The sequence below is a fragment of the Protomyctophum bolini genome (assembly GCF_963924005.1).
Source record: "Protomyctophum bolini genome assembly, chromosome: 5".
NCBI classification, from domain to species: Eukaryota; Metazoa; Chordata; class Actinopteri; order Myctophiformes; family Myctophidae; genus Protomyctophum; species Protomyctophum bolini.
In genome coordinates, this window is record NC_137866.1 from 10,028,912 (window position 1) to 10,045,145 (window position 16,234).

The following is a 16,234-nucleotide window of genomic DNA, read 5'->3' on the forward strand; positions in this document are numbered from 1 at the left end:
ATATTATTATTATTACATATTACATGAATTACTACTGTGCTGTGGCACAACACTCTACCTGGCAGAGTGAAGACCGGCCCACTGACAATGGGCTGCTGTCTGACATACTGGACAACCCCTGGCAGCTCCTCAGACTCAGCTTGTCCTCCCACTGCTGCCGCTGGCGCAGTGGTCCCTGGTCCCAATGAGGAGGGGCAGGAGGGATGGGGGCAGGTGCAGGACGCCAGTGGGGTGGAGTCTCTTCTCTCGTCCAAGCCTCTTCCAGCCTCTCTTCTCTCTTCCAGCTGTTGCTGGCGGCGCTCCCGTGACTTCTTGATCTGCGTAACTCGGTCTCGGATGGACTTGCCCACCACCTTCGCATCACTCTCATGGAAGAAGCCTGACTTCACCTGAGAAAGAGGGGAGAGAAACAGTGAGTGGAACATTGGAGAAAACACATAAATGTTATAATTGTTATGTAGTCCCAAACAGATCTAAGCAGAGACTGACCACTAACTGCCACAAGATGTAAAAATACATGGCTATCCATAGAGGGGCACATACAGTACTATACAGCAGAGACAGATATTGTTTATTTTCCTATTCCATATTGATTGGCTAAGATTGGCATTTAAGTTAGCAGGAGTGGCTTGTTTTCAACAAAATGCCTCAAATCATAAACACAGCATCCGATTGCCATGCAACTTTGCATGTACATTCCCAATAGACCAAGAAAGAAATGTCACCCTTTTCACATTGTCCTGTTATAGCAACACCAGGAGGCCAATTTTGGCTAAACAATTTATGTCCATGCCATGCCTTACCGCATATAGCAGGTTTAGAACCTTCCAATATTGGTTAATGGTATCTTGCGGCCACACACAACCCACTATACATTTTGCAGACTCCTATATTTGCGGGTGGGGGTGTGGCCGGAGGCATGTTGATGCGCTTTCCTTGAAATTGCTATCTTGCCCATACAGGTTTAGGACAAGTGCCTCCTCAAACCACCTGCAATGCCAATTCCATTTGATATAGAAGAAGGCGCTCTTGAGTTGGAGCTGCCTCGACGCACAATGTTGCAGAACATTCACAGCTCAGAGGTCTCGTTCTGTCTTAATTCTCCACACATCTCTGTGATTATAATGTTACTATAATGAGCAGAGTGTCAATTGTGTTTATATAATTATCTATTCAAAGAAGTTATTTTCTTGTGCCATTCGCTCGTTGAGTTTCATCACTCCATTGCGCAGCAAATATTTAATGGATTACAATAATATAAAATTCCCCATAATCAGTAACACGTAGATGATACTGTGTCAACCAAATGTAGTTTTATTGAAAGGCAATTAGGCTAGATGGTAAGGAAGCGACGAGTGTCATTTCTAATGTTATTTCACCTCAGTTCAGTGCAAGTCCGTTTAATTAATCCGAACTTTGCTTTTAGCTTGATACCGTTTCATAGAGTGACAATAAAAGGCATTTTTGAATATGCTTCAGATTCGAACGAGTTATGGCTTAATGAAATTACGAGCTGTTATGTCTCTGTTCTGTGCGCGGTGACATTCACAGGTCTCATTCGTTTTGTGTCTCCCTGTGTAAGGCCACCTATGTGCATTGGTAATTTACATGTTTGTCTTGTTAGAAAATATAATTATATAATTAATATTATTAAATTATTATTAATATATATATATATATATATATATATATATATATATATATATATATATATATAGTTTTGTGAAACTTTGGCGATTGTGTTTGGGCTAATGCGCTCAAGACAATAAACCCTATTGAAATGAATTGAGAGAGAGGAGGAGGGAAAGAGTGGGTCAACATTATTCATGAAATGGGGCAGAAGGTAATTTGAGTGAATCTAGGTCAGACATACTGTAGTTGGCTAGGAATACCTGATAAATGAGCTGTGGGATTTAGTCACATACATCAAAGTTACTGTACTGTGCATTTCTTTCAGCATTCTGCCTTCCATTAGATCCAAACCACTTTATTTTAAGTCAGCAAAGACTTAACACACGCACGCACGCGCACGCGCACACGCACACGCACACGCACACACACACACACCCAGTACAGATGACCACCTCCTTTCCCTCAGTCAGTCAGGCCCAATGTCTCACCATCTCCTGCGCCACCTCCTCAGCGCTGTCGTTTTCCAGGTCATAGCTGAACTCGATGGCCTCATTGTCCTTGTGCTTCCCCTTCAGCTTCTTGGGCTCCTCCACCCAAATCCGCAGGGCCAGGCAGTCCTGGCACCCCGTGTCCTCCTCTGCCAGCTCCACCCGCACCCCTGTGTCCTCCCCAAAGAACGCATGGTTCAGGAGGTCCCGGATTGAGAGTCTGCCCCCCAAAAAGAAGGCAATAGAAGAAAAGATATGAAGCAGTCAAGCAGAAGCACTGTGATGTTTTACAAGCGCTCCGTCAGCAGATATCCACACGATAATACATCATGTTTCACACAAAAAAACTGCTTACCTCTGGGTCTTGTTCTGACGAATGCAGCACTCGATGATCTCTTTAATCTCTGGGTCGTTAACTTTGTCGAAGCTGGCTGGTTTTATACCCTGCAACGGAAAAGTAGGGATTTTTATTTGTAGGCCTCCTCCCATCAAAACAGGATATGAGATAATTACAGTTTGGCAACCGCAACCCGAAAATGGATATCCTCACAGAGGACCATTCTTTCCCTCTTCTTCTACTTCCATGTATTAGGAAAATAATGCAGAGTTCCAGGCAATGAGAGAGACTCACACTTGTGACTTTGCGGTAGATTTGAGCAGCATTCTGGCACTCCGAGTAGGGGTATTCTGAAGTGGCCATCTCCAGCATACACATCCCAAAGGCATAGACATCTACAGACTCATCATAGTGCTCCTCATACATCTCTGGAGCCATGAACTCTGGGGTTCCTGTAAAAAGCACACAATTAATTAAACACCAGTCAATTACCCCCCAAAAAAGAAAAAGACGTTGCAGTTCTCAGTATTTGTATTCACTGTAGCACGTCCAATGCTATCCAGAGAGTTAAGTATGTAAATACAGAACATCCCAGATTGGCTCAGCAGGTATAGACGCATTTCCAGACAACATCACAGTTTTCACACTGAACCAGTATGCACGTGGCCGCGCGCATACTGGCCGCCCTACTGGCCGCCCTCATTAGATGCAATCTAAAAGTGGTCACAGCACTCGTGTGTAAAAATGCAACCCTTCAAACATTCAGATGCTGTTTTCCTTCCAGTGTCGAGGTAGAAGGTTTAGGATGGATGTTTACTGTGATCTCTTGCTCTTGAAATATATACCGGTACCTTGATTTAAGTTGTGTGTAAACAATTATAGCGATTCTCAAAGCAGTTGCCCCCCACCTCCAGTCGCAGACGGAGCACTCCCTATGAGCACGGCACCAGAGCCTGCTTGATCGCGCAGCGGTATCCTCTCAAACCTACTTTTTTTGTGTTGAGCGCAGAGAGCGGCTGAGAACAGCAGACCTCCAAGCTCACAAATGTCACATCCGTGACACGATGTGAGCTTGTATGTCAGCTGTTCTCGGTGTGCAATACCATTGCGGGGTGAAGAATTATGTGTTGCAAGGAGCGTCTCACCAGCCAATACACAAGAGGAGGTTGAATGAACAGAAACCAACGCTCCCCAAAACAACGGGCGGAAGTCGACACGTTAGTCCGATGTCCGGTTAGTCCAACATACGTGGTTAAGATTCACCTGTGGCTTCCACGTGTGGTTATGGTTAGGGGTAGGGATAGTAATATTGGATTACTGGGACATCGAACTAACCCGGTTTGGGGATCTGTTGGGAATTGATTACATGAAACCGGCACCTGCGTGTGCACTACAGTCTCAATGTTTGTAAACAAAAATTCTGTCTACAGCGCTAGATGGATTGTCATTCTGAAACAGGAAATGAATTGGAAGCACACAATTGTCTAGAATGCCATTGTAGCTGTAATATATCCATTCACAAAGAGCACTAACTAGAAACGAGTGACTCGAAACTAGAATAACTTTTGGTAATATAGCGATTTTTTAAAATGCTTTGGAAAAATGCGTTATTTACAGTAAATGCAGACCATACATTTTCCAGGTTCAATTCAGAGCTGATAAGAATCTTCCTAACGACTGCGACTGTTCCCAGGGTTACATTTTATAGACCTAAAATGTACTCAAAGTGCATGTTCTGGTGGACTCTCAAAGACAAATCTCTAATCTGAGGTCTATATTTGTAGTAAGTGCTGCCCATATGGATTTTGGACAGATCGTTCCAATAATGATTTATACTCCTGGGCAGTTGTTGCCCTTCTAATACGTTAACCCATTCTGACCTGAGATCAGATTCATACGAGGTTTCCACTGGACACACACTGGTCTGATGAACCCATTCTGACCTGAGATCAGATTCTAAAAATGTCAGTCGTTCTTCGATTTTTTTTAAAATAGCAGACCTACAAGCTCGTATCGCGCCACTCGGTGGCGCGATATGAGCTTGTAGATCTGCTATTTTTCAATAGCTAAAGCATAACATGATGCTAACACCAAAATGGGTGCCAGGTCAGAATGGGTTAAGTGTCCCGAGGCTGTAGGCCAGAGTTCGATACAGTGAGGTATTGAGTCGGTTAGCTGGTGTAAATAATATTATGTCTTGTTATCAGCCTCTATTTATATTAGCGTGACAGGGACAGACTGCTTTTTAGACTTCTGTTATATTTGGAATACTACAAAGATTATACTAGAATTGGGCAATTGGCAGAAGAAGATTCTCTTATTTTTCTTTCTTTTATTTATTTATTTATTAAGCAAAGGTTGTTGAAGTTACAACCCCTTAAGCAGAAGAGTCCACCTGTTTAAACCCTCTATCTATCCCATCACTATGACGCAATGATTTATTCTTGTTAAAAAGAAAAATGTCCTTTGAAGTTCTGGCAAACTACGAAAACTACGAAAGCAGAAATGTAAAATAGTTGTCAACAGGAGTACCTATGACACTCTTGGCGAAGGAGGTCCTCATTAGTGTGGCCAGCCCCAGGTCTCCTATCTTCACTGAGCCTGTGGGCCCCGTGATGAAGATGTTGTCACATTTCAGGTCCCTGTGGACTATGGGAGGAGTTCTGGTGTGGAGGAAATGAAGGCCCTTCAGGATCTGTCTGCACCAGCTCCTCAGAACCTTGGGCTTCATTACCTTAAAACGCTTCAGGTAACTGCATGGAGAGAGAAGGAGAATAGTGACTTATATGTTCAGGTAAGGATGCAATTGTAATATAACAATGATACAAACAATGTATGAAAAAGTTAATCTTTGAATTAAGTGATGAATTCTAATATTGGAACTACATAAAAAAGGACCTGGATAAATATGGATAAAAACATATGTTCATTTGACATGCCAATTAAATGCATATTTTCCATTTCACTATCCTCCACTGTGGCTTTGAGTAATTCTATCAATAAGCATTAATGAACACAATGTCCTCTAATGACATCAGTCAAAGACCAAACATGATGGTCATGCAGTGAGTAGTAGTCTGTGTGCGTGCGTGTGCGTGTGCGTGTGTGCGTGCGGGGCACTGACGTTTTTAGTGTTCCTGAGGTCATGAGTTCAGTGACCAGGACAATGCACTTCTTGCCACGGAGAACTGACTCCCAGGAGTCGTAGAAGCGGACAATATTGGGGTGCTGGAGTCCTTTCAGCATCTCTGCCTCCTCTTTGAAGCGCTGTTGCTCTGCCTTGGTCAGCTTGCGGTCCTGGAGTACGAGACACAGTATATACACCGTCATATATACTGTATGTATGTGTGTGTGTGTGTGTGTGTGTGTGTGTGTGTGCGTGCGTGCTCACACTAGTACACACTATACCAACTCCAACAAACTCCAACTAACTTTTGCTAAGTGTGACTGCCACACACATCTGCTACAGTACCACTAGATGGTGCTAGCAAAACAGGGTTGTGGAAGTGATGAGACAACACCCAAGCTGAGTTTTATTGAAACACATTTTCTGCAGCATCTGCCACACAGGCGTTGCTTCAGCATGGCGGTTTACGATGGATGCTGCAGAAATCCCACTCACTGGCGCAGGCAGGCAGCATCCCATAGGAGCAGGGACAGCATGTCCACTCAGCCCACTGGCACACAGCCCATTCATTATGGAGGCATTAGCCTTACAGAAGCTTCCTGGAAACAGTTGTACGGTGTACAGCAATTCGCATTTTGCACTCAAAGCTAAAGGTTATCACAGTGTGGTTGCAGAGACAATTTAAATGTGTTGACCCACATGACGTCACGGGGACTCTAAAATGTATATACAGAATAAATAAATAAAGTCGGGCAATTATGGGTACTATAGTCTGTTTGCAATTAGGGCAACCACACAAATGTGATGATTTGCTGTATGCATTCTGGTCTTTGGTCTATTAACCTTTGTTGGACCTTGTGACTTGCTAATCCAGGGATATGGGCAATGTTGCCCAACAGCTTTAACAAACAACAACCACACACTTTTACAGATCCAAGGCCAAAGTCTTACGAAAACAATTGACAATTGTTGTGTGACTTGACCTTTTAAGTAAAAGGAAACACATTTGTCAAACAACTCTACTCTGCATGCACATCGTACATCCGTACTTATTACATAACATAACATAATGTCACAACAACATTCTAGATACATGTAGCACTTGTGAAGGAGCAGTGTCAGGGTTCAAAATACAGGGAGAGCTCCTAAAAGAGAAATGTGCTCCTTATAAAAGCCTGTATTAATGTATATTAATCGGAATCCTGTATATTTAGGTTCCTGAAATAAATAATATATAGGCCATTATTAATAAGCACTTTTCACTACAGTACCTTCCCACCCCCATCGCTGTAAAGTAGGACTCCCCAAAAGCCAGGGTGTAATTTGAACACTGAGTGGGAATGCATTGCAGTTTCACAAATAGACCTTCCTAAAAATAGCAGTGATCATAACACTGTCTCCCCACTGATCGATTCCATTGATGCTGGGAACCATTGTTTGTTTGGACAAAGTTGTCCACATGCAGATGATGTACAGCAGATGTTGTCGTGGTTCTTTTGCATGCTGGACTTTTCCCGATTCATTAAGTTTCCAATGCAGATTATTTTGCCCCTCTTCTCTCCCTCTCAGCTTTTGGTACATAATCTTTTCCAAGAACTTTCACTTTGTCTGTCTATACTGGATCCATGTCCTTTTCTGGTAGTATATGAGCGACCGCCACCTCCCACTCCCCTCTTCTCCTGTATTCCCAGAGACAGAGCATCAACAGGGAGACTGCTCTTCATCGCTTGGTTTTGGCTAAAAATAAGTTGCTCATCGCCTGCCCCTCGTCTTCTCCTGTCTTGCACTTCACATTCTATGTGCATGTCTGTTTACATTTGGAAAAAGTGTGTGTGTGTGTGTGTGTGTGTGTGTGTGTGTGTGTGTGTGTGTGTGTGTGTGTGTGTGTGTGTGTGTGTGTGTGTGTGTGTCTGTGTCTGTGTGTGCCCCCCACGGTGTGATTTCCCCTAACCCAGTACAGGACTACACAGATGATGTCCAGTTGGCTTCCAAGGAAGAGAGAGTAATTAAAAGCATGCTAGTCAGTTAAGATTTATCTCTTGAGTGGTAAGGCCTGGAAGTTAAGGACATAAAATGTGCTGTATGAGAGAAAGAACGGAGGGAATCGGAGGTACCACTCAAAAACCGACACATGCCCTGATTTCAGAATAGCCACAAAACCCATACGAGTGTGTGCGTGCGTGCGTGCGACACACATGAGTGTATCTACCTACATAATGTGCAAATGTGTTTTTGCCAGGATGTTTAGAAACATCTCCCTGTATGTGGACTCTTTCCTCAGTGAAATGAATATAGTCTCCTTTTCCTTAAAGAAGACACTAATGTATATGGAGTGGATTGTTCTTTTCCTATTTATTGTTTTAGCGGTGCTAATCGCTAAAACATGTGGCTTTGGGTGTTTGTGTATCTAGGATTATTATCTTCTGAGTCGTGTGTTGAGTGTCATTTCTCTTGTGGATCTCACTCCAGACTCCCGAGTGAGAGCATCACTCACTCTGACTCTCTGGAACTGGGTGAGACAGAGTGCTTGTCTGGGAGTCTGTGTATACACAGCCTGCTCTCCCCCTTTGCCCTTCACATCTATCTGTATGCGATATTGTCGCTCTCATCTCTTGTGTCCAAATCAAAACAACGGAAACAAGCATAACGGCTTTCTTGTGACTCTATCCTTTTTAAATGTATTTTTCAATAAAGTAATCAATCAATCAATCTCCAAAACTGCTACTTTTCAGGAAATAGAAAAAATAACCTGTGTTCAATCTAGTGTATCTAGTGGATCTAGTGTAGATATGAATTAGTCACACGTTTTTTCATTGGTTAAATATTTATACAACCCACAGACAGACTTAACCACTTTCAACCTGCCCTAGTTTGGGCATGTCATTTATAGGCACCATGGGACACTGTCTGAGTTATGCCAGGGACAAGACTCTCACACTGTAGACTGCTAGCCACTTGCAAAGGCACAGTGGCGAAAAAACATAAAAATATGAAATGTGTTTCTGCCAGACAGCGACGATATATGTAAGTGAGTAATGTATGACGTACAGTAAATGTCATAATGTCACCAGGCATTGAAATTATAGGCTATATCCGCAAGGAACGGGCCACATTAATATAATAACACTTTTTCAGAGCTTTTATAAAAAAATCTGGGAAGGCAATAAACATAATCAGGGTCAACAAGGTTCAGAGAGATCGAGTCTAATTATTGCAATCCTACAGAGAACTAGATGGGCCCACTCTGGACACATAATTGTGCATAATCAGACTCACTCACTCACCCCACAGAGAGAGAGAGAGAGAGAGAGAGAGATAGGTAGAGAGAGAACCCTGTAAGGTACTCCTCAAATGGACAGTTTTTAAGTGAAAATGAATATAGAGGATTTTTCTATGCAAGCACAATAACACAAATATCCTCTTTTTTCATTGTCAAGGTCTAGGATAGAAATGCTGGGCCCCAAACTTGGGCTCCCGGGCCAGAATAATACTGACTTAAACATTAAAAAGTGCATTCAAACTATTTTTAATGAACAAGAACAATTGATTTATTTATGAGTACTCATCAATAATGATTACAAATATGTACAATAATACAGCTGCCTAGGATTTGCTGCCTAAAATTGCATAAACATAATCGTAAGATTACACTACCTAATCATTACTTATGCAGTTGTTTACCAACCAAGTGAAGGTGGGCATCCAAGAAAACAAAAGTAAGTAAATGCTATATGGTTGGTATGTTCCAAGGTCCAAGGTCCAGCTCTCTGAACCATCTGAATCATTTAGGAAATTCATAGAAAAGAAAATCTCACTATATTCACATAAGGTTATGTATAAAGCAAATTGTTTTGAAATGAAGGAAGTAGCTTATGCCTTCTTCAGCACAACGGACGGTAACAAAATCAGAAGGGGAGAACTGGCAAAATCACACATGCACCATGAACTTCAAGAAGTTTTTTGAGAGAACAGCCTCTTGACCATCAGCTAAATGGGGAGAACAGCCCCTTGACCATCAGCTAAATGGGAAAGAGAGAACAACAAAGAGACCGATACCGAGGGAGTGAAAAGGGGGCAGCCATGAAGCCATGAAAGAGCCCAGTGAAAGGACTATTGTGCCCTGGTAGGCTGTGGATGCCTTTCTTCCTCTCTGCATTCTCATGTGAATATGCCAGGCTAAGCCCCAAGTAGAGTAAAACATATGGTCTGAAGCCATTCGAGTAGATCAGCAACTGGTGGGAAGCAAGAAAGCCATTATAAAATGTTCATGGATGTGTATTGATTTTTACTCAAGAAAGATCCAGAATGTGTTAATGAGTACACCTGAACTCTGGCCCAGCCAGTCAAACAGATAGTCTGGATGAAAACAATTATCGCTTCGCAGAAAACTTTGATATGAAGGATGTTCATAACAGCATTACCTCCCCTCGGCTTGTAACATATTCTGGGTTTTTGGGAATGATCTTGCACTTTGGCAAGTGGCAGCCACTAAGTCGGTCTTTCTGTGACTTGGAAAACATGATGATGTACCTGCTTAGTGCTTACCTCGACATGTACACTGAGACTGTTTTGGATCAGACACCTGGCAGAGCAGAAGGTTAGGCTCTGGGTTTAGACTCATAAAACCCCAGGAGGAATGGACAGGATGTGGTCTACTAAGGGAGAGCCGCTGGGGAGGAGCAGGGAGGCCCTGAAATAGGAGCCATGACCCCCAAACCCACCCCCAGCCCTGAACATTGCAACATATACTTGGCAATGGCATACATAAGCATTATCATATTATGCCTTATCATGTTTTCTTCCTGCATCTAAGAAGAGGAAAGGGTGGGGCAGGGAATCCCTTCACCTGCAATACGATCAATAGCAGAGGGAATGGGTTCAATAGACGAGGAGGTCAAGGCTATTCTGGGCAATGTCGGACGTGTACACATGCATGAGCTGGCCTTAGTGTGGCCGTACATGTTCTGTGGGTCACGTGTAAGCGTTTTAGTGTGTGGGAATGCGAGGTGGCGGATGGCTGGGATTAGATTACTGACTGTAATCTACAACAGCTCAGACCAACAAGATGGATGTGTTACATGGTCAGTATTACACCCTGGATTAGCACCAGTTAGTGGGCCAAGTTCATAATGTATACTGTTACTGCATGTTAGTTGCTCCTCATCAGCTTGGAAAGCATTGTGCCGAGTACATAGGATGATTGCTCATTATGCTGGATAGACAGCTGTGTGTTTGGTTAAACTCGCCGATGAATTCCTCAGCTTTGCACTGCTAATGAGTGTCATTTTGATAGCATAACGTCTAAGATAACTAGTTGAGAGACATGACAGGCTTAAGATGAACACCCCAGGAACTCGTCCAATCAATATTTCATTAGTCTTTAATTGCGCACTTGGGCTTCACTGTATATTAGGGAGATGAAAGCCTTCTGGTGTTCATATTACTGGCTGCATACCAAGCATGTAGTGAGGCATGTTTTATGGTGTTTTAATAATACGGGTGGATTGTCACTGCAGAGGGGAGATTGTTGATCACTTGTCTAAAGGATCCTTAAGAATCACACATTTTAACAATGTGATGATGTACTGTTTAGTAGAGATTATGGATTATTAGGTTAGGATATACAGTATTGTTAGCATCTGATCAATCCAACAGGTTCAATTACGGTTGGGTTTAACTTGATCAATTCCACTGTGGTTTATTCAGCGTTGCTGATATTAGGTTCTTGATATTAGGATGATATCAGGATTGGTTTTCAAAGCAACCATTCTTCTGTTCTGTTCTAGCCCGTATTGCATTTAGATTTACCCAGACGTATAGTAGGAGATCTTGATCGACTAGTCAATTATAACATTCCAAAACCTCACACCCTACTAACATTTCATCGGTTCTTCTCAAGGACAAACAAGAACACTACCACATACATACACAGTAAACGCACATACGATATACAACATTGGTATCGCTCACTTTTGGGTATAATGCCTTGACATGCCCTTGCCTGAACCTTAACTAGTAAAGAATATGGTTAAGAAAATATACTTTTCTAAGCTTTAAAAGCTCCTGCGTTGAATAAATCCAACCTGGTGCATATGTTGTTGTTTACATACATATCATTTGGTGTGTATTATGTATATATATATATTTTTTTGGGGTTTCTTTCTCCATAGTATACTATCTTACATCAGTATGTTTCTGTTTGTATACATGTATGTTTTTAAATGTTTTTAATTGGTGCACTGAAATTTCTGAACAGATTATATTTATATTAATATGTCTGGGTCCCCACCTACTCACTCAGGGTTGACGTGTCACACCTGCAGTGATGGGAGGGGCACCAACATGTGGTGTTTTGATTGGATAATGGGGGCACTCCCTATTATAAAAGTGCAAACTTTTGTTCATGACGACCTTTGCTGCGTGTCTCTCCCCTTTTCTCACTCCCTCTTTCATGTCAGTCTTCACTTGACACTATCAATAAAAGCCAAAAACAAATCTTAAAGAAAAGGATTATCCCGTCCTAACCTGACTGTATGACAGTGGACCCTATAAACAAGTGTAATGATTTATCAGTGTGTCGTCCACAGTAACAGCCTTTGTATTGAGTTGTGCTTTCATGTGAAATGTACCCATTCTGCAAACTGTTAATAAATACTTTAATCAATCAATGTTGAACTAAAGTGAGATACGACCACGTGAGACACAGGGTTGCCAGTCTTGCCAACATTAACGGTTGCCTGATTGCCCAGAGCAAGTTGATTGATTGATTGATTGAATACTTTATTAGCAGTTTGCAGAAAAAGCACAGGAAAGTACAGTTCAATTTCAAAACAAGGTCTGCTAAGAGGATTTAAACCCAAGAAAGCCTATGGCTTGTTTCCAACTTTCCATTGGGGTCCATTGGGGAAACAATTAATGACAGACAAATAGAAACTAGAAAAGTGCACACAGATCTCTGCCAGGCCTGGGCACCTACCCAAGGTTATTAATCAAGGGGTGCAGCAGGCCGGAGCAGAAGTGAAAGCGGTTTTGAAGATGAGGCCCTTAAACATGCGATTCCAATTTGGGACAGTATTAAAATCCTGTCTGACAGTCATTGTCACATGACTAACAAGACCATTGTGCCAAATGTATTGGTACTAGACCGGTGCCCGTTGGGTACCGGCCTACTTTGGGAACGATGCAAATAGGGAAGGAATGCATGGCTTGCATGCCCCAACGTGTTATGCAATACCAATATACCCGTTACAAACGTCTGTCTGTCTGTGTCCCTTTTGTCCACATATGGAACGGTCCTTGTGCAGTGATAAACATCTGTGGAGAATGTCTGAAGAGTGCAAACTGACTGTGGAGAGTGGGCTGACTAACTGATCAAATGGCAGGTGTAGGTAATTCGACAGGTGTGGGGAACTTGCCAAATTGAGTTGCGATGGCAAATCAATTGGCTCATTTGGGTCACAGCCAGAGCCTTTTCTGGCGGTTCTGGACAACCGACCCGACTCAACATAGGCCTCGGAGTTGTCATGATCCAAGGAATGCAGGGGTCGGGACACACAAATAGATTGCACGGCCTATGGTTCAACAGACATAGGCCAAAACGTGAAGCACGCCACCATGAGGATGAATTTAAAAAAATCACACCTGTGTGAAATGAGGGGCGCTCTTGTCATCGTACATCAATTTATGTTAGCGGACATTTGACATTGCTACATAAGGTACATAAGGTGGTCCCTTATTGGCTAAGCGCTCCCACCAACATGTGATTGGTTAGCCGATTTGCTCGTTTACATATGACGTAAGTTTTTCCTTCAATGGCGTTTAATGTTTTGATGTTTAATTTACGTCATATTTAGCGGAATTATCAGCTCTTATCATCAACTCATACTGGCCAATCAGAATGCCTGTTGCCGGTGATTGGTTAGCTGATTTGCTCGTTTACATATGACGTACATTTTCCCTTCAATGTCAAAGGCGTTTAATATTTGACCTGATTTCCCCTTTCATTGTCAATGGCAAATCTTGAGACGTGTGGGAACAAAAGCTGTTCATATAAGGATAGCCCCTTAAAAATCTGGGCCTCTGTGTGGTGTGTGCACAAAGATTGATGTCAGAGATTACCTGTTCACAGACACAAACAAACAGACACACACAAACAGACACGCACAGACAGACATAATCTCTGCCTCCCAGACGCTCCAGCCTGGCAAAGACAAAAACGTGAAGCCTGTCGGTCAGAACTCAATCAGGAACTCTAATAGAGGTCCTGAGCTCCAGGAAACACGATTGTCGCACGACAATGTCGCATGTTGCAAATAGCAGATCCACAAGGTCACACCATGTCACATGTTCGGCACACAACATCGCCATACGCCAAAGAATTTAAAATCAGGGTCAAAGCTGGCAACCATCTGCAGATGTAAATAATAGAGAGCACTCCAAAGGGGAGGGGGGGGGGGGGGTACTGCCTGTTTCTGGGGAGACATAATCACCACATCTCTGAAATGGTATCATAGCAACCTTAGCGCTGAAGTCAACTCAGGCCTGAGTTTAATTGTATTTAAAGACTAAATTCATACTGTAGGTATCCACGCATTATTATAAGACAGGAAGGTCAGGCTACAGAGGAGGGTAACGTGGCGCCTATAAGGTTTGGTTGGGTACATTAACTGGTGGAGTCAGAAGGGCTGAAGGTTTGTATTATTTGATCCAATTCCCGTCTATGTCACTTTGAACAGCTCTATTCCACTGTCACAACCTCCTCTCCTTGCTTACTGTAGCATGGTCTAACATTAGATTGATTGGTGTCGACTGATGTTTGTTTGCCTGTGTCTATTGATCAGGGGTGAACTCAATTAAGCTGAGCTGAGCTGAGCCGGGCCGGGCCAGGCTTTGCCAGTCTGGGAGGACTGGGTTGGATCAGTCGGGTTTCTGCCGCCCGAGTTGTGCTGTCTGTGCAGGGTTTTTGTTTCCAGCCTGACAGGCACCCACTGTAATTAACTCCCTGGATCACTCTGTATACTCACTCACACAGACAAAGCGGCATGGAGGGAGGGAGAGAGAGAGCGAGAGAGAGAGCGAGAGAGAGAGGGAGAGAGAGAGAGAGAGAGAGGGTAGACGGGTGGGGGAGGGGGTCAGACACGTAGGGTGGCATATGCGCACTCTGGACAGCAACGGCAACGCATATCAACCACACAGCTGCAGAGACAGTTACGTCCAATTACATTCAGGCCAGTCATGCAAACTCACACGCATGCATAGAAAGAACAATGCATAGTAGATATACACATGTAAACGCACACAAAAGAAACATGGACGTTGTGATGGATGTTGAAATGTATGACACAGGCACCAGCGAATGTGTATATGTGATACTCTTGCCCTTTCAGTTGATGAATTCAGAGGAATGCTCTGTAAACCCCGACTACTGTACCTACTGGTTCAAGCTGCTTTAGGACAGCTAATCCTCCGTGTCAGAGTGGCTTCCCTATCCTCATGGGACACAGAAGAAGAGATACAACTAGACATTTCTGGCTGCAAGTACAATAAGAGCCACCCCTGCACACATTATGCAAATTAGATGTCCTTGCAAACTGAACGGACTTAATTTGAGGTGGAGGAGGTACTTCTGTGACTTACAGTAACAGTACTAGCGGTATGCACAAGACAGTCGGAACTGATCGGTTCAGTGTTTTGCAAGATTAGCTCCGGACAGACAGATCCAGACAGACAGATCTACAGACAGACAGACAGACAATCTTCTAGAAACTCCTAACAGTAACAGTGACGGCCATTCTTTTCACCAACTTTGATGCCACAGAGAGACAGCCCATTCGATCAGCCGACCGAGATTTCAGAAATAAATTATATGAATTATTTTAAGCCTGCATGGAGCAAAGCCAACCAGCCTCCTAGTGAATCATAACCATAACATTTGTCATATATGCCATATACTCATACCCATAAGGGCATATTGGGCTGTCAGACGGTTCTCGAGAATGATACATGAACTACAGACGGACACACAGACGGACGGTCACTGACAGATTTTGCGCATTTATAGTAGGATATTGCTGCATGAGACCCATTGTGTACCAATATGGTTCAAGCCACAGGGAGTATTTCCTGAGCCTGTTTAATTACTGGCAGCCGCAGTTGGGCTACAAATTGCTTGTCTGATACAATGACATTATTATGATTTGATGTGTCAGTACAATGGGCGTCATTCCAAACCACATAAGCTATTGGCTGTGTCAATAATGCAGCAAAGGATAAATACAATTTGGTTAAGTGAATGATATGGAATAACATTCTACCTCTTAGCTCTCCACTCCCATGTTTTCTGCTGCTAGTGATATTGTTTTTTGGTTTTGTTTTGATCCCGCGATTTTGTAACCCTTTTTTTTGTCACCCCCCTTCAATTATCTAATGTGATCCTGGGCTCCACACACCCTCCGCCAACCTGGGGAGAGCAACGGACTTGAACTCATGCTTCCTTAGCTTTAAATTCCCACAGCAATCACTGCTTTAGAATGTTTGTTCAATAACACAGATCTCCTCCCTCTCCACCAGCTCTAGAAATAAATAAACACATTTTCAAGTCAGGATACCACTTTTATCCAGTCGGGAAACTCATACAGGATACAGGTATTA

At 43.0% G+C, this 16,234-nt stretch overlaps 1 protein-coding gene across 4 annotated transcripts in view; it reads right to left on the reverse strand.

Moving 5' to 3' along the window:
* Positions 1–16,234, reverse strand: part of wnk3 (WNK lysine deficient protein kinase 3) — a 62,191-nt gene that overhangs the window by 25,225 nt on the left and 20,732 nt on the right. For all 4 annotated transcript variants that reach the window (XM_080763961.1, XM_080763963.1, XM_080763962.1 and 1 more), the window contains exons 3-8: positions 5,582–5,754; positions 4,990–5,210; positions 2,752–2,909; positions 2,476–2,564; positions 2,121–2,340; positions 59–389 (exon numbers count right to left, since the gene is read on the reverse strand). In XM_080763961.1, the coding sequence (XP_080620087.1) occupies positions 59–389; positions 2,121–2,340; positions 2,476–2,564; positions 2,752–2,909; positions 4,990–5,210; positions 5,582–5,754 (1,192 nt within the window). The remainder of the gene's footprint in view (positions 1–58; positions 390–2,120; positions 2,341–2,475; positions 2,565–2,751; positions 2,910–4,989; positions 5,211–5,581; positions 5,755–16,234) is intronic.